Genomic DNA, 19,352 nt, shown 5'->3' on the forward strand with positions numbered 1-19,352 from the left:
CATCCTCTTCATATTGAGATATATAATCTGTTCTTCACTGACATTTTGACACTGACAATCAATACCTCCAGTTCGGTATCAATTTCTTAAACCAGATTATATATTGACATTAGTGACCAGTTTATGGATTCGAAGGGTTTGACTACATTATCAACATTTGTTTCACCAGGCAGATTTCTCAAGATTTAATTAAACTTGATATGTATTTCAACTAAAACTTGCATGATAATCAATTCAAACATTGATGTATGTTTTTATGTCTATATGATTTATCAACATAAACTTGGCGATCGACATGAATATGCCGGCTACACCTGCATGGTTACAGTCCAGAATGGGGGTTGAAGTGACATTTACAAGCTAGTAATGCGGAGAATGTCTCCAGCTGAACCATGGGGTCGGCCCGGGTCTGCGTGCGAGGCATGTTCTGGAATCCTTCTGAGGTCAATACTTTGTCCATAACCACTACAACCTATACATTCTTAGATTTGTAGAGAAATATTATTTTATATCTATTTAGTATGTATTACACGTGACAGCAACAATATGATGACAAATTAATAATGAAATTATTAGTGTTATTATCAACATTATTAAAACTATTCTATACAATGTAGTGCTTAACGTTGAAATAAACTGCTAAGCGCTGTCAAATAAGTAAACATGCGTATATTCAATAAAGTCTAATACACAAGATGATTTAAAGATTTCGGAATAACATGTAAAAGTACCTTGGTAAAAGACTCAAAATATATTTCATAAAAATTATTTTTCAGTGAGATTCCAAAGCTTGCCATGGTCATTTTGTTCTCACAGTATTAAACTGGCAGCTGATTCCACAGCATCTGTCCCGTTACAGCAAATGCAGAGGAGCCGATAAACCTTTGTTCCAGGGAGTGATTGAATTCTTGGCGACAGTCATACATAGATTATTGATATTCTAACAGCATTCCTATCAATTTCTTTGTCGGGCTGCTGCGTTCCCAAATTTGGAAACTAAAGATTCCCCTGAAGGGAAGGTTAATAGCATAGGTCAAGGCGACGATACCATCAGCCACCCCTTCCACTGCCGGCCGCACATCCTCTCTCCCTCTATCTCGATATGTCAAGATAGCAAATGATTTAAGTTCCGCCGGGGCAAAGAACTTTAAGCTGTGCCGTAACTTCGATGTTTTTATGTAATATTTCATGTCCTTGTCCGCGGCTGTCAGCCCGAGTCCTGCAGCTCTTGGGAGGGGCCCGATCAAATCATGTACAACTGGGAACAATTCGCCATGAAATGTCCCATGATTTTCTATCATATAAAATGCGAGGTTATTTGCGCTGGTCCCCTCTTGTTTCTTGCATATTCCAAGGGTGAAGTTGCCTGGATGCGGTAGTTTTAACATGGCCGTCATGATGCCTTTTTCGAGGACGCCACAAACGCGGCGCTCCCGGATGTCGTGCCCAGCGTGATCATAGAGGACCATAAACAGAGGAAGGTTAGAAGGTATCTGAAAAGTTAGGTGACATGTTCCATCGTTGTTAGCTTTTTTGATCGAGGAATTCCCGTTTAGATCAACCATACCAAGCTCATGGAACGCAGGCTCGGGGCCATTATATCTGTAATGTTTCGGAAAAGCTGGGAGACGACTTGGCAACGGCGAGATGCAGTTGATGAAAAAGTTTCCTAACATCGCTAGCCTGGTATTATCCGTCTGTTGTAAATTAGCGAAAACAAAAAGGGCATATTCGCCCTTGTCATACATTCTGATGTGGCAGACGATTCGGTCCGCGTTCTTTTCAGAATAACATTGGTCATCAAGCTCTAAATTATTGTCCAAACAACGCAGACGACATTTCAGTGAAATGGGGTCAGAACTTGGCAGAGTGATAGAAATCTTCTCCTCGCCGGCTTTAGACTGAACCATCGGACTCTTATCATCTAGTTTGAAACCTAGCTTTAGAGCATCCGCCTCGATCCCTAGACGCTCACAGAAATCAGAATGGAACGGCCGGGCAACGGTTTGTGATGAGCCGACAATGTTGTAGGAAACAATGAAAAAGCCTTTTTCAGTGAGGTTGTCGTCTGCTTCTAGTAATCGTCCAAGAACTTTCAGAATAAACGTGTTGCCTCTCTCTGGTATCCTGACGCGAATTTTATACATCTCCCCTTCGCGATAGGTCAATGTAAATCCACTGAATTCTGTCCAAGTTTTCCCCTTTAATGTTTCTAATTTCGTTGAAGTCTTTAGCTGATATTTCGATGTGAACTCGATGTCGATTTCGTTTTTGTCTGTCAGAATCGTCCCTTCTTTATGGGAGAGCAGGACAACTCCGAGAGTATGAGATGATGTTTTCATGTGTGGTCTTCCCAACCAATCTTTGAAGTTCTTTCGTGGGGACTTCAAAAGCTGAAAAACGGAGGGTTGCAGAATTAATGCTGATCTGTTTTTCTGTCTCCATATTGAGACTAGTAACATTAATTGCTTTTTGGCACAATCTGTGGAAAGTCACAATCTGCTGAAGACGTCTTCACTTGCTTCCACACGGAGGCCGGAGACCACAGTCAAAACAGTGAGACGGCATCAAGCATTTATCACAGCCTGTAGAGGAGACACCACTGACGAAAGAAAATGGAGTGTGGTACCCTTTTCTTATGGTCATTGCTACCAAAACATGCTGTGTATGTTGACAAATCACAAGCGTTTCAGCATCCCAGTCATTGCATATCATTCTGTGGAAATCGGAGCTTCTCTGGCCCTCCCCTGCGTACGCTTTTGTCGCCTATATTCTCGCTCACCTGTTTGTTGTGACCACCGTTTCCCATGGGCCAGTGGTCTTCAAATACCCCCTCAGGGTCAGCAAGGAAGTAACCCTCCTCCCAAAAGGTCTTCCACATTTTTTTGCCTCCTTCCCAACCTGAAAAAAATTGTGTGGAGTTTCAGGAAGTGAAAATTTAAGGTTATACCATCGTTCAGCAGTGAAAAGTGTGCCCGATTTGCAGCGCAATATTGCAAAGATCAACGATGCAATCAGTATTCACCACTTTCCTCAAGCAGCAATTCAAAACCTTTCGACCAATCCGAAGAAACTAAATCTGTTTCACCGCAGCAGCGTGAGAACTTAACCAATCACAGCACAGTATTGCGTGAGGGTTTTGGGATCAATGGGACTGTGAATGCGCCCGGTTGAATCCACGGGCTTAACCGCCCATCCAGTGGCGCCGCTTCATCTTCTTCATTGGTGACGTGATCGAATTGATAATTTTCATCACCCTCCACTAGACCAGGAAATAGTGTCTGACCTATATTTACGATCATGCATGGCACGTACAGAACCATATACATGTATACCATAATACGTCAGAATATAGGGCCGGGCACTTTTTCCAAGCGGACATTTTCTTCTGCACAGGTACTCACGATAGCTCCCAGCCGCCCATGTTGGGTCACATAAGAATCTTTCACCGCTGATGTGGACGATGTTCCACACGTGATCCGTCTTAGTCGGCATGCCTCCCGAAATCTGGTATCTTTTCGTTTCGCCGGCGCGGTATTCCCCACCTTTGGAACAGCCAGAGATATCTTCTAATTGGACGTTAATATGCCTGCACAGTTCTCCGAGCACCCCAGAGAATCCAGCACACACTGCCTTTCCGCTTGCCATGCAGTCGTCTGCTCTTTGGCTGGCTCGAATACCTGTTCAGATAGTTTAAAGGAAGACTATAGGCAGGAACCAGGTAGGTCAGATGATCTAGTTACACGTACTCGCCGATATGGCTCTCTCCTACCCCACAGTAAACGAAATTATTGTATTCGAGGATGCAATATGATATGCATAATAAAGACACTCGCCAACAAACTCCTGTCGTATAGGAGGACAGAGGTGCCTTAGAAACTTGATGACATATTTTTTCTGAAGATAACTTGACGTCATGCTGGAATATTTAGCTAGAGGACACAAACCTGTCTCGAGCGACTCCACGTCGTATCTCATGTGTGAGGCTACCCATCGGAAGATAGCCCGAAACTTCTCCAGTTCTGTCTTGCATGGGGCTGTCAGATAGGCGACCAACTCCGCAGGTTTGGTGCGTAGCTTGTCTGGAGCCTGGAGAACAAGGAACATCTCAAGGTAATGACGCCAGCGCAAAACGCTTTTGGCAACTCCATATTACAAAATATTAAGCTATGCTTCGGATAACAATATATAGCTATCGTGTGACAAGGAGAGTGGAACTCACAAGTGAGACCTTGAAAGTTATTATTGCTTTTATGTTTTTTAAAGTAGGCTATTCTGCACTGATTTCTTTACTGTCGGGAAGGTGTTTTTGATATAAATAGACAATCAAACATCGATTATCTTGACTTACTGCAATGGCTCTCTGATCAATCGCCTTGAAGATGGATAGGCGAGGAATCAACGCCTTCTTGCCAGACCAGACCAAGTCATCTTCCGTCACAACTCGAGAATCACGCCGTGTCCGCTTCTGGACTGGTTCCTCCTGACCTTGTTCCGAATTCAATGTCTTCTTGGCCAGTGGTCTACTATGAGATGCTGGAACCACCCTTATCTGACGACCGCCTGGGTGTCTTCGATTGCGGGAGGTGGAGAGGTGTGTCTTTGTGGCACCAGGGTATGGCGCGACTGTCGTCGTCTTGCTTGTAGAACAGCCCATCTCCTGCGTTAAAAAGCACGTAATTGTATGTATTTCCGTATGTTGTTTGGGAAGACATAAGCACATTCGGGAGCTACCCTGTTTGCGTGGCTAGGACTATGTAAATTTAGACAATATGAATTTTGATAGAACTTGATAAATATGACTTGCTGTATTCATTGTGCATAATATCAAGAATATGATTTCTTGATCAAAGTAATATTTCAATTTATGTCGTTTTTAGCTACTCGTTGATCAAGATTCGCCTGAAATGACGGAGTAAGAGATTGGCACAGGCTGATCGGCGATCACTTGATCGGGCTATACGACCGGTCCCCGCGGGGCTTTGCCTGACTGTTACGAAGGAGCGGAAATTCTGTCTCTTACCTGTTTTGTTCCATCAGTATCAGATGATGTGGACCTCTGTCCCTTCCATTTCACAGTCACCCAAGGAAAGAAGTTTAATATTCATTCGATCTTGCGCTTTGTAATAGTACACTGTACATTATATCCCGTTTAGGCCTTTCCATACAGTCAACGTTAAGTGGAATGGGGTGTTCTGATAAATCCGATAAAGTGTGACAAATAATTTAAGTACTAGTGTATACTGGAAGTCTATGTTTTAAATTATTTAACCTATGCATGCACGCATTTACATGACATACATGTATGTATTGATTAGTGGTGTCTTGACGCCATAAATCACACTTGATTTTGCCCCATTCTGATCTATAAGCACTCTGAACTTCCAGAGGCGTTCGTAGCCTCAACTCACGGTGTAACGAAGTTCAGGACGACGTAGCCTATACTGAAGTCCAAAACCTGAAGGTCAAATGATCTAAAAATGTGTTTTGGCGGCGATTTTTCATTTAATTAAAACTTTGTAATCCAACACTATATTCAGGCTGCAGTTATTCCATTTACGCCGGTGTAACTGTTTTAAATGTCCGCTGGAAAGAGTGTCCTACCCTACTTTAACGTTGTGGCTTTAGGTCTGTTAGAGACCCGAGATATTCGACCACATTCGACTAAATGCGTCCATAATCAGACTTCCTTGTCCCCGGACAATTTAACCTGCGGACAGAATTTCCTGTCCTTTCATTTTGTAGGGTGACGGATGGAGGTATAAATCTGTCTAGACTAGGACCTTATTGAAAATGAATAATAATGGAATCCTTTGTCCCTATGACAATAAGGGCACATCTAAAAAAATTTACACCCGTGTAACATCTGTGGTTGTTCCCCATGTTTCAGTGTTTCCAAACAATAGGCAGCTAGAGAGACCATGACTTTTCAATAGGGGGGATACACAGAAATACTCGTCAATCTATTTTTGAGCGTTCCCAAACAATGACGGGAAACACTCAAAAACAGAAACACTCAAAAACATTACACCGGCCCCAAAACTCGGTGTTTAATCGATCAAAATACTGATATATATCTAACCCTATCACGCGATTGACATTTAAAATCAAAACACAGTTCGACATGTAATACAATCCAATATTTCAGAAGAGCTATTTAGGACATTGATATATATAATGATTTCATATCACTGCAAGGTTGAATGAGCTATTGTCGGACAAGTAATTAGACATATAAGGACGCGCCGAACTCCGACTCGGTTAGGGGGTTCAGCTCGGAGATCGTCCAAGATAAATTAACCTGTGATGTACAACGAGAGCACCTATTTTGGGCTCTGTCTCACAATAGTTTAGCCCTACTCGGATATCACACTCTTACAACTTCACGGAAGTCATGACGGATACTCCGACCCCAAGGATCGTAAAGCTTGGTCAGCATGAGTGGATGTTCCCATCTGAACAACTCCAGCAGCTTCCGGACAGTTCTCATCTCCTTGGCAACCGAGATGCATTGCTAAAAGAACTCACTGAAAGGGGGTAAATATATTCTTGGCGTTTGGACATATAGAACTTTCATTGATCGCCCCCCCCCCCTTGCACTCTGTGTAAGAGTGGTTGTTTCCCCGGCCCGTTGTCGTTTTCTGGTCCGCTCCATCGCTCTAATGATCACGCGGTGAAGGGACCGGAGACGTGGAAAATACGCATCTTAATGTCATGGTCGTTTGGTCATACTCAAAGACTACTTTTTGCATCCAGGTATCTCTTCATCCGGGGACTCCATGACCGAGACGAGGTCCTCCGCGCTCGACTGGCTGTGATCAAACATATCAAAGACACGGGTGCGGGCCGTCTTGAGGATGGCACACCATGGGAGGACGGGGTTCTGGCCCAGAGGTGTGGCAAGGGGTGCATACCCTTCTTGGAGGTAGGTCGTCGTGGCTTCTTCTACATTTCAAATGGTAAACTAAATTGCTCATACCCTATTGGATAAGTTTGCCAAAATTACTTTTGATTTGATCAAATTCATTCAATTTTTTAATTGACGCCTCCCCCACACCACCCTTCCCACACACACACACACACCAACACCACCACCCACTTAAATAGGAAGAGTCATCCTGCGTATAATTTCGTTTTAGAATGCTCTAGGAAGCAATCACTTTGTAGAACATGTGTCTGACAGGGCAATATTTTTCTTTTTTTACTTTCGAGGGGGTAAAGGAAATAACTCACAATGAAAACGTCCTGAAAGTCATTGAGGGCCAAAGAGGTGAGTGTTCAATGATATACCAGGTGAAAAATGCTTTAGCCATCAGCGCGATATACACGTATTCGGGGCATCAGAATGTTGTCACAACTCCGAGTGCAGACAAGCACAATCGATAACACCCTCTGAACCGGTCGGACTACTTCGTCTTGACATGAAGATGATCAATAAGTTATGTGGGTATTCAGACAGGCAGTTCATGAAAGTAAGATATGAAGTACACCCTTAAGAAAAGGTACCGGTAGTACAAGAGGTCAACCTAAAACTGGAACAGCTGTCCCGGTGTAACATCTCTATAGTTGTTCTCATGCATATTTTACAGCGTTCCAGTTTTTTGGGACTCTGTTCGGAACACCAGTCAGGACGTTTGATTTCAAATGGCTGAGGTGAGTTGGGAAAAGTCTTGACAGAAGATAGGCTAGGCAAGACCTTACCCCTCCGGCCTTGACCAGCCATGTTTACTCCCTCACAGCACAACATTCCAATTGCGCATTAGCTCCACCCTTGTGTTCGAGCTGACATGACGTTCTCCCAAATCCAATAGTTTTTGTTAGGTGTTTTCGATCAAATGGGTCCCTGGGCAAGGATGTGAAAATTATGCTACATGAACTCTTCTAAAAGGTGATTTAGTTTAGGTTGTGACATTGTCCTTGACGACATGCTTAAATTTTGCTTCTTCTGGACTGGCATCCTGGCACCAGTTGTTTTCAATATACTCCGACGTAGGACTATCTCAGGATGCAGGACAGGATGCGACCACGGGTCCCTGGCATGGGGACAATTCTCTCATACAAAAATATAACCAGTCCGTTACATTCCAGAGCCATCTACCGGGAAGCGTTCACTGGAGCACACGTTGATAACGTATACATGTGCCGCGGGACTGATCAACTCTGCACGATGTGGACACCAATGGGCGATGTGACAACAAATATGGGCACACTCGCCGTATGTGAAGGGTCACATAAACTACCAGAGTAGGTCGATACTCGTTAGGTGGTTTTTCGAGAGCACTTCGTCTCATTTCTGAAGTCGCAATTTCAGATCCATATAGCACAGCACTTAGCATCAAGGTGGAGGTACACACTCATCAACCTGCTTTCATGTCAACGTTTAGATGAATCAAATAGGGACACCTTAGTGCAACGTCGTTATTGGTTGTGCCTATATTGAATGACGGATACAGAAGACACCTTGGATACCACCTTATATAGGGGTACCAGATATTATATTGTACAGCACAAAGAAATGTCTCGTTGATAATCTCATTGATGTCCCGCTGAAAATGTGAATTTGTTTTCAGGTTCAAGCATTTCCAAGAAACATACGGAAACTTCGATGCAGAAAAGGAGGGTTTATCTGGTAGGCTGTGAACGGTTCTGCTATCCAGTTTACAGTTTACATAGAACTTCTTGAAATAATAGAAAATATCGGCAACCAGCCAAGGGCCTTTAAAGTGCATACACTGTACTAGGAGGACACAGCAAAGGCACATTCCTGATGCCTCAAGACTGAGGACCGAGTAGTGCTGTCACAAGGTTGCTGGTCCAGGCATTTGTTATGTTTTCGAAAGACAAGACCACCACAAAGGGTTGTCCCAATTTGTGTGTCCACTTATTCCGTATTCTAGACTTTCAATGTCTTCGAGACAGTAGGTAAGGTTGTAATTAGAAGACGGTGCTTCAAGATGAAAGTGTCTTTGTCTCTTTTGTTTTTAAAAGGGACAGGCTGGTTCACTGAAGACCCTCAGGAGATCTGTTCCAGGTTTGGTGGCCAGTGGAAGACCTCGGACTTCATGGCCGGTGATGTGCTCATATTCACAATGAGGACGGTCCACATGTCAAGCACCAACACAACAGACTTACTTAGGATAAGTTGTGACACTAGGTGAGACAATATGGATATAATGTTTTCGAGCGTTCTGTTTCCTCATTGGGGACACCATAAAACAAGAACGGCATGTTTATCCGTATTCCTATATCGAAAATAGTCGCTTTAGCCGTCTTTTCACAGAGACCAGTGAACATAAAAAAACGTCAGACTTACCTGTAATTAATTTAGTTTCTTAAGTTTTCTGATGCTAATACCCAAATGTTATCGAGGAACCATTGTATACTTTCAAAATTCTAATCGAGGTTGCCACATCTTTTCAGATGGCAGCCAGCCCATCTTCCCATTGATGTCCGTTACATCGGAGACACTAATATTGACAAGATTACGTTTGGATTACAATACTCTGGAGGAGACGAAGACAAACACCACGTTACTATGGAGGAGATGAAGAAAAGTTGGGGATTCTAGATACTGAATCTTACAAGCAAAATATAATCTACTTCGAACAATATTAAGAAAGATAAACATGCGAAAGTAAACACTGAACAGAGAATATCATTGTCATAGCATGATATTATCACCATATGTTTAAAACCAAACATTTTCTTTAGATCAAAACATTAAAAACTAGTGACGGGCATATGTGTAAGGAACGCAGCTGAAACGTGACGGTGGGAAGGGGTATAACATTGTGCCATTGACTCTCCGAGAGGAAATACTCGAGATTTGGACATGACATCACAATGCCTGTCAAGGAATGATGAATATCATAATGCACTCAAATCCGTGCTTGGAAAACAATTCTACGAATGCTATCGCATAAATAAAAACAAACAATCGCGTGGTAAAGACAGTGGTTCGAAAGGAACCTTGCCTGCAGATTTTGGACGGGCGTAAGTTGTCCCGTCACCGCATAATAGCGCGGCACTTTCATCCATCCAAACCGCACACACCACGAGTGTTATCGCCTTTCATTAGTCACGTAGCGAGCAAATTCTAAAACCAGCGCACAATAATCAAATTTACCCAAGAGAAAAAGATATTTGGTTAAAACACCGGGTTCAAATAATCGCCGCTGTAACTGCATGGACTCGGGGAATGAAAAAGTGAACTATGTACTTAAACCATGTGTTTCATTTATTCTCATGTCAAACTACCAGGTGGGCACTTACAAGGTACTATAAACAAATTTGATACATTAGTGCCAATGTATACACAAATTATTTGTTTCTTCCCTACATTAATTGCAACTTGTTTGTGCCTTGTTGATTGTCGTCGTATTATGCAAGAATTAATTGACATAAAACATCACAATTGCGACTAAGTTGCCACCGGAGAAAGGCCGCTCAAACAATAACAAAGTACACCATATTAATAAATAATCGAGAAATCACCATGAAAGCACAGGAAACAGACGCAAATATACGGAATGTTACAAATTGTCAAGATCGTTTGGCGCCATTGTGTTTATGCATCTATCGTTTAGGATAATGTTCCTGTCTGCGCTGATATGTTAGTGACGCAGAAGTGGACGAAACTTTGACAAAAAATAATTTTGAGAAAGATTGACGTTTATCCCGTTTTCATTTACAATGTTCATGTTTATGTAATTGCTAGTGCGCGTTGTTTGACTCCTGCATAGTATCTGTATCAAAAATGAAGTCAATCACGGATGTAGTGCAAACAGTAAGGAAACGAAGGACGGGAGTACAACCAAACTATACCGTCTGACACAGAATAAGACAACACAATTGAAATCGGTGATGGGAAATGGGTACTATCCAGCAGCAGACTATAGTTTCACGAGGAGTTATTCAATGTGAGACAAACTCCGTCCTTTAGGAAATGCTGCCATGGAAGAATTTATACTTGGTCAATCTCAACTGAAGACATTGGTCTGCAACAAACTAACACTTGCTCAGTTTTTTCGGATCACACGAGAGCCAACCAGAATCTTTCAATGAACAAGAATCTGTTCCTTTCAATAGTCATTGTGCCAACGCGATATTTAAGTCATGATGCAGTTACACGGGCATTGCAGTACACGACAATCATATGTATGTATTACAAGATGACAAGAGAACTACGTATCTAACACCAACTGGCCGTTTGAAATATATTATGTTCCCTATTGCACAAATAGCAAAACAATCAAGTTTGCTTCCCGTATGTATGGTCACAATCGGCAAGTCTGCCTCAATCGTCCACCAAAATGCGTCCCAGCCTCTGGTGGCGAGAGGCGGACGCGGGACGTATAGCCTGAGACACCTGGATCCAGACGACATTGAAGCGCCAATGTTGCCGATTGTTAATTTCAGTGTTGACACATCCAACAGTATATCCGAGTCTTCCCCAAACGATGCACGGAGTTGCACATTCATACCCGAGTTAAGGAGGTACCGCGAGGACAGACCATGAAACCTTGCTGAGACGAGACGCCAGTCCGTCACAAACGACCAGCTCAGATTTGGTCGTCTTCGTATCCAGATCCAAGACCGGATCGGCCTTTTCGTACATAACCGAATTGCCACATAGCTGGTAAGTAAAACCGTTAAACATTTCAGATAGCTGTCGTCGGTATCACGTTCCAGGGCGACTTACTCGTGCCCTCTCTGGCTGCAGCAATAACTGACGAGTAGGAAATGTCTGAATGTCCTTCAAAGGCTTGATTATAAATAGGGTCCATAGAATGAGCAGACACGATGGGGGCGGACGTCGTTGTGAAAGGCAAGTCGGATGTCAGGGCGGGACGGACGAAAAGCTGATGGGACATTGCACAACTCTGGTCGGAAAGACTGGGCATGGACCACATATATTGATTCTGCATAACGGCTGGGCTACTGCCAGTCGTGAGGACGTGATGACTTGGAGACGATACGTGCCAGCTGTCGGCGATGTCAAGGACGGGAATGTTTGGGCCAACTTCCCGTGGAAGATTACCTGGAAGAAATCATTCATCGTAACAATCGAACAGAACCATTTTGGAAGTCATAGAACGATGTGAATTTCTTAAAGCAAACCTAAAAGCGCCTATACTTGGACGCTGGTGACTTGGAAGAGTTAAATTAAAAACAGTCTTCGATATGTGCAGATGTAAAACCAAACAACAAGTCGTGATGTATATCATTCCTTTGGTAAAAAGTAGAACGTGACCCAGCCTCGTAAAACAAAGTAATTTATATTCTGAACAAATTTGGGCGCAATACGTCCCCTTGACGGACTCCTCTTTTAGAATTTTCTGAGAGACCTACATAGCGAAAGCCACGACTCACGTCACCAATCTTACCATGAGGAGGAGACCGCCTTGGAAGAGCATGGGGATAGGGAGCAGCTCTGTGTCCTCGGAGAGCGAACCGGTCTGGGAGTCTATCACAGTTAGTGGACGGAAAGCCATTTCTGAACTGATGAGCTGGTGGTGGGACTAGAGAGGCGCTGGTGGGTGATGGCAAGAACCAGGGGCCAGGTACTGGAATGGTAATGAAACTAAGATTATAAGATCATAACACGATTTGCTGATCGCTTTTGTAAGGGATTTTCCTTCATGGCGTATCCAATTGGTATCAGACTGGTGGAATGCCATTGATGGAGACAGACAAACCTATCAAAGCTTCATTAATGCGTCAGGGCAATGGGTAAACCACTGGACCAAAGGTATCATGAAATGTCTGAATAGGATTGCAGCTGAAAGTATTTATCATGAACTTGAATGGGCGTTAACAAGCGGTCATGTTGGAAATAAATGTTTGTTTAATTTTGAGTGCACAGTCCGGGTGGCCCATCGAATGGCCGATCACGTCTACTTACAAGGTGAAACGTGCTTTTGTTGTTGATTCTCTTGAACACTCTCAAAATAGTCTCTTTGATCAGGTCTGAAATGCGAACAAAAGGCAGAAAATCAAGTTAAAGTAGCCGACCTAATCCGCTTGACACCGAAACAACGCATCAATTTGCTGCGTTCGCACAATGAAAACAAAAGTACAAAGGTGTCTTTGGAATGCATTTGTTTTCTGTGTTGATAGTGACATTCTGCCAATAACAACAATCTCATTTCGGCCATTTTGGGGGCGGGTGTCGTATGCGACTGCGAAGCGTGGGTCAAGTCGTTGGCATAATCCATCTTTGAAACCACGTTTCCACGGAATTTTAATTTAGTTTGTGTGACAAATGCTATAACAATTAGCAATTGTCAGGCAATAAAACGAATTAAATAGGATAGTGCGGCAAAATGTTGTTTTGCTTGAACACATTGGGTGCCAGGCGGCTCGGCCTAGGCCCGTTTGTTCAACATAAACTTGTTGTAACCACCAATGTGCTTATACAAACTATCGGTGGTAGAACACACATTATTCTCGCTGAACAATAACATCAAAGGATTTAGAATTTAGCGAACAAGTGAGGAACACGATATATATATGTTTGACTGCCCGAAAGTAAAATGAACTCAATTTGATTTAGAGAGGGATCAAAGGATATTGCATTATTGAAGGCCTATCGATATATAGGTTTAGGCCTTTCGTCATATTTTAAAGAAAAACAAAAATACCCTTCCGATTCAGCCAAACTGACTAGGCTCAAGCGCACGGAAGTGCATTTTATAGGTCAATACACATGACCGTTTGAGAGCCGTCCCTGCCGCCCATTCAGTGTGGTGCGCGTCTGGTCATCTTTGACCGAATGATGCTGTCTCAGATTGTCACTGGAAAACTTTTTTCAAAGTCCCTGGTATAGCTGTTACATAAGAACCTATCAAGTCATTAGTTAGACTTTGTCATGACCCTTATTCACGAAAGGGCAATGATGTTCTATGCTTTTCCTATCCCCTGCCTGGCGAATATCATATACAGAACTTGCCCAGTCCCTCCTAACTCTTTCACAAAGGAGTATGAACTAAGAAAACAGGTCATTGTTAACACCACTAATATCATAGTCAAGCAATGCAAAATCATACTGCTTGATCGCCAAAGCCAAACAAACGACTCTCATTGGTGAATAAACTTTTCTTACCTTTCCTTCGCATCTTGGAATGCCTTGGCAAACGGATTGTATTTGATCTTCAGGGCCGTAATCTAAAACAAAGGAAAACACACCTCAGAATGCGCAACATTCGTGAGTACCGGCAATAAACCTTTTCAGTGATTTTATTCTTCTTTTTCTGCCTGTCCACATTCACCATTGTTTGGGGTTTTCCTTTCCCGGTTTGTTGGTTTAACCTAGCCACTTTGGCTGACTAATATTGCTGTATAAATGCCGGAGTATTCATTAGACATTTGATGTGTAATATTGGCACAACAGGCGGTTAGATCAAAGGGATTTTCTATGTTGTTCCGCACCCTTGCCCAACGTCTGGTGAAAATGATAATTGAGAATCCGCTGCGTGTTCACCAAAGGATATGCATCATGTTTTAAAGTGCAATGCCTTGACCAACTCTATAGTTCGCACTAGCATTGTGATAGAAAAAAGCTGTGGGTGTATATGCTTTGCTTGTTGTAGTGTTTTTAATAAAAAGTAACTTTCATTTTTGTGGCGAACAATATAATTCATGCTTCAGAAAGCTACATTCAAATATCTTGGCAGCAGACAATAAGGGTTTTACTGGATTTGATACATCGATGACCCCTTCTCCATCTAGGTTATGGTCTTTTTAATCGGAAGGGTCTTGCGTCGTGTCCGAGCAACGACGAACGTGCTACGCCATGCTGCGACCAGCGAAGTGCCTGCGCTGCTGACGCCGGATTTGACACTTCGGCCCGTCAAAATTATTAGGTCTACTAAGAAATATTGCTCCCCTGCTTTTATAACCCACCTCCTCATTTTGATAGGCAGTGACTGCAACGAACTGTGCCTCTGGAAAGCATTTGGTGGATATCAACTTCTGGTCTCCATTGAGTCCAACTTTATATATTCTGACTCGCGGCTCGTACTTGTGTAGGGAATTTAACATCACCTGAAAAGAAATTTTAGGGAAATTCATGAAAGTTTGAGGCTAACAATAGAGCTGACAACTCTAAATTCTCACTCTAATATTCTCACTTATCTGAGAGTATAAGAGCAACAAACATCTTAAAATGAGAATAAGGGCCAGTAAGCCGTTTTAACTTAAAATTCCTCACTTCGCCCCTCTTGGGTGCTGGAGAACGTGATTCGATAGTGTCATCAAGACAGAATAATTTTTCTGATATTTCTTTGCATTTCTTCTTCTGGAACTTAAAAGAATTATACATGATACCATATAAAGAAAATATTACCGGTATTATAAGCAGTGAAACACGCCGGTTGTCACCTTCACACCGAAGTCGTGAAAACGCAATGGGTACCATTTTTTATAACAATGTCACTCTGATAGCTTTATTAGTACCATTGATAGTCAAATTCTACAAACCCACCAGATCATGAAATACAACGTGTATGGGGGCGTCACACGGTTTGTTACGTCACAACATGAGATGATGACCACTTTCGCTGAAGCGGTGCGTTTGATCTCATTGTTGGCGAGCAATTAGGGGAAATGAGGCTTGTGTTTCGACGAAGTAAGACACGAATTGATAAGAATCTATAAAATTTTGAGAAACTTGGGTGGGCTATTTTGTGGCGGATTTACAGGCTGCTAGTCCGAAGGTCCGCTAGTCCGAAGGCCCGCTAGTCAGGTATTGATAATCAAAAAATCCATTTCACGGAATTGATTAACTAATACATGTACATGTACATGTTATATATCTAAATAAATGGAAGATGTTTAGACAATCGTAAAATGGGAATTTTTCCTGCGGCTTTAACGATTTAAAAATATCCTACCTGGCCATCTCCATTATGTTTATTCGTTAATTTGACTTTTGAAAAGTTAATGGCGTCCTTCATCCAATGTGAGCCAAAGTTCGGAGAATCTGGGTGAAGGTAAGTGGTCTGTGGGGCAGGTTGCTCAGCCTTGGATCCAGGGATCCAGTCTCCATTCACGTACTTCCATCTATGTCCAGACACCTGTTGGAAGTCGAGTTGAACTGAATACATGGCACTGGAGTCGAGATTAGCGGCAGAAACTTTTAGCACTGGAAACATTCGCCTGAAATGGGATGAACACTATGAATCAAAATTTGAGGCAATGTTTCTAAGATGATGAGCTGTTTTAGGCATTTCAGAGCTGGTCTCCAGTATAGGCAATAGATTTATGAACTTGATCAGTAGAAAACAAACTATGGAACAGTTTAAATCGACAGTGATATATAGTGATGAAGAGAAACTCGAAGACTTAAATCCATATTAAAACTGTATATACGACCCCATAGGCCTACTCCGGTGCAGTGATAGTAGTGTGGTGTGGCGGTCACGTAATATTATGTCTGCCGTGGAGAATGTACACATACGAAGTTTCTGAAGTCGCTGTAACCCCAGTCGCCATCAAATCATTCGTCACTGACACAGAGCCTGGATTTTTCCAATGGGGAGGGGGTCGTTGACAAAAAGCGTAGGTAGAAGTTTTCAGATCAATTTCCTGGGGGTCGTTCGTAACACTTGCATTTGTGCACTTGTGTCTCTCCCGCGTTGTTATCACGTTGTTTTCGTCGCTACCGAATTTTCTGGATTCATTTGAAAATGTTCTATAGTTGTAGGAATTTCTTTTTTTATAGCTACGACCTCACAAGGAAGACCCCTCCAATATAGTTCCGGCGTTTTATGCCGTGTTCCGGCGTTTTACACCTTGGCACTTAACATTAAAACTCCAAAATCGAAAATCGAAATCAAACTGAACAAATTGAGACAATTCATTCTAAATTTAACATCGCAAAGTCCTAATTCAATATTTTTGCCGATTGCTATGAGTGATTCTCCCCTTCATCGTCATTTTGGGCTACTGGCCCAATTATTTCACTTTCTCTTTAAGATGTGTTTTTGCTCAGCAATATTCTACTTATCAACCTAAGACTTCTATGTGGCAAATATTGACATGCTAAATCTTTGTAAGAAATAACTGAGTGACCTCCTACTTTTTATGCAATTTCATTTTTAGCATTGGTTATAATGTGTATATACTCGTTTTAAGTTTGCCCAACCACTGAAAAAAAGCAATTTTAAGAAAAGATGATAGTGATAATTCGGACATTAACGGCAATTTTGATTTTTGTGTGAATTTAAACACGCACGCTTCGCCAAGTGCAGTTATGCGACATGAGTGCACCACAGGCTTCATATAGGGATTACACTAGTATATCAAATTATTTTTAAAATGATTTTAAAACGAGATTTTTCCTGATAGTGTGAGTGTAGGTGAATATTTGCTGCGAGTTTCTCCTGAATAGAAAATCTGATATTCATGATAAGCACAAGTCATTTTAAAATTTAGCCCCAGTGTTTTTAAAGTTAGCAACATGTATATAGTCCACAATAGAATGATCATAGTAAAATTATAGCAACAACTATTTAAGCAGGCCTCCTTGTTTATGATAACAGTATAATAATATTCAAGTCTCAGTGCATTTTTCAACTACATTGTGTATATTATGATACTGAGCTACTCTAAACGCATCCGAAGAATCTCTTGGAAAGAAATATCTAGTTTAATGTTGAAACGAATGCCATTTCAATCTCAGAGGTGAAGGACATCGTACGTCTGCAAAACCATCGTCAACATACAATAGGGAAGGACAGTTTTCCCTGGATGGACATTTAAAACTGCTACATCGGACGACAGTGTGTTTTAGTCTTCCTAATAAGCCTATAGGTAATTCCTTATTTCATAAATCTCACCTTCCACTTTTTGTGACAATCATCTCATTCGTAAAATCCCTGAACTTTTCCCAAAGATGTCTCTCATCCAGCTTGATCAAAATCTTTTCATTCTTCGCATCTCCACATGACTGGATGTCAGAAGTCGTTACTTCACTCAGACCGGTGGCACTGTCCGCTTCGTTTTCACAAATCTCACTCTTCATCTCGAGTTAGCCGATGATTCAATAAAAGGTCCACCTGTGCAGCAGCGAGTCAAATTAGTCAATGAGAAAATCTTGGAAATCCCCGTCAATTTATAGTACGGCACGACAGGTCAATGAATGAACCCACGCGCATGCCTAGTGTGATATGACAAGTTGCGGGGAATGTTAGAGAAAGACGAGTGTCAAGGTGTTTGACTTACGTGTATACGCGAGTCACAGAGAGAGCAACCGGATACTCCCCCCCCCCCCCCCCCCCCACACTTGCTCCAACTATAACCGCTCTTCCGGGTCTAGAATGCTCGTTGAGACGAACATTCTCGTTTTCTCAGGAATTATGGTTGTATCTGCTAAAAATGGTCTCTGGGAGGTGGACCTGTTGTTGACGAAACCAATCCCCGGTGCTTTAATTTGGTCAGACCGAATCAATTTTGAAAAAGTCATTATCACACGGAATCGGGGTTTTCAAGATGATGATGATAATGATAATGGCAGTGACAATGACAATGACATTGACAATGACAAGGACCAGCCGGTCTGGTCTAAGGTTTCCATAAATTAGCAATGAGTAGCTGGTATAGGTCTGCACGTCCCGAAGCCACCGCACACAAGCATTCCTGCTATAGAATTGGACATCAATCTCTCGCAGCAAGTGACAAACCATCACCTCTGTTGTGATGCAGTATTGTGCAGGTGACAAACCATCACCTCTGTTGTGATTCAGTTAATGTTTTTGATAATATACATTTTTAATCAACAACATAAAGCGTAGAGTCCGCAGCAAAGGCTGCTTTCTGAGGAGGCCGCCGGAAAAAGGAATGATGGAGGACAACAGTGTTTCTCGAAAAGCGGCCCTTTTTTATCAGATACGATAATTTGGCTGGACAAAGCTTTGCGTAACTGGTTATGAATTTTGGTAACTATTTGACTTTAATCCAATTCAACTTGATTTTTGTTGACGCGCCATGTTTGTTCACGGGTCTTGTGAAGTGCGCAAGTTCTAAAAACCCGCGTATTGAAGGGCAAATATCATGTTAGTTGTGGCCATTCAAAGGCTCAAACGGGGTAAAAAGTGCACAAAAGGTGTTTACAATGGAATAAACAAGATATGAAAACATTGCTATGGAGAGTAGCTGTGTGGGGTAAACAAAATTAGTAAACTTAGTTCCATCAAGGGGTTTTTGCTTGACCATGAGACCTCAGTGCCATCTCGGTACAAACCTGGTTATATACAAAGACTTTCGAAACGTCTTGCCAAATGAGTCCGCCGTTCCGAACGTATGACATGCCGAAACACAAACATTAAAATGCCTATTAACGGAATATGAAT

General features: G+C 42.2%; 3 protein-coding genes across 3 annotated transcripts; 1 reads left to right on the plus strand and 2 right to left on the minus strand.

Annotated features, from left to right (window-relative positions):
* Positions 1-260: 260 nt before the first annotated feature.
* LOC135488181 (kyphoscoliosis peptidase-like) lies at positions 261-5,158 on the minus strand. Its single transcript, XM_064772667.1, has 6 exons — positions 5,024-5,158; positions 4,352-4,660; positions 3,948-4,089; positions 3,405-3,680; positions 2,783-2,901; positions 261-2,393 (listed from the first exon to the last, which is right to left on the minus strand). The coding sequence occupies exons 2-6, from the start codon at positions 4,655-4,657 to the stop codon at positions 930-932; spliced, it is 2,307 nt and encodes a 768-aa protein (XP_064628737.1). The 5' UTR covers positions 4,658-4,660; positions 5,024-5,158; the 3' UTR covers positions 261-929.
* A 1,045-nt stretch (positions 5,159-6,203) lies between these two features.
* On the plus strand, positions 6,204-11,149 carry LOC135488314 (1-deoxypentalenic acid 11-beta-hydroxylase-like). Its single transcript, XM_064772871.1, has 8 exons — positions 6,204-6,537; positions 6,757-6,925; positions 7,213-7,270; positions 7,590-7,653; positions 8,089-8,244; positions 8,571-8,629; positions 8,989-9,154; positions 9,421-11,149. The coding sequence occupies exons 1-8, from the start codon at positions 6,395-6,397 to the stop codon at positions 9,566-9,568; spliced, it is 963 nt and encodes a 320-aa protein (XP_064628941.1). The 5' UTR covers positions 6,204-6,394; the 3' UTR covers positions 9,569-11,149.
* Positions 11,150-11,166: 17 nt separating this feature from the next.
* LOC135488312 (T-box transcription factor T homolog 1-like) lies at positions 11,167-18,165 on the minus strand. Its single transcript, XM_064772870.1, has 7 exons — positions 17,841-18,165; positions 15,894-16,158; positions 14,905-15,045; positions 14,105-14,166; positions 12,905-12,969; positions 12,387-12,566; positions 11,167-12,040 (listed from the first exon to the last, which is right to left on the minus strand). Exons 1-7 carry the CDS (start codon positions 18,023-18,025, stop codon positions 11,661-11,663), a joined length of 1,278 nt encoding a protein of 425 aa, XP_064628940.1. The 5' UTR covers positions 18,026-18,165; the 3' UTR covers positions 11,167-11,660.
* Positions 18,166-19,352: the final 1,187 nt, after the last annotated feature.

This window comes from Lineus longissimus, chromosome 5 (assembly GCF_910592395.1).
Source record: "Lineus longissimus chromosome 5, tnLinLong1.2, whole genome shotgun sequence".
NCBI classification, from domain to species: Eukaryota; Metazoa; Nemertea; class Pilidiophora; order Heteronemertea; family Lineidae; genus Lineus; species Lineus longissimus.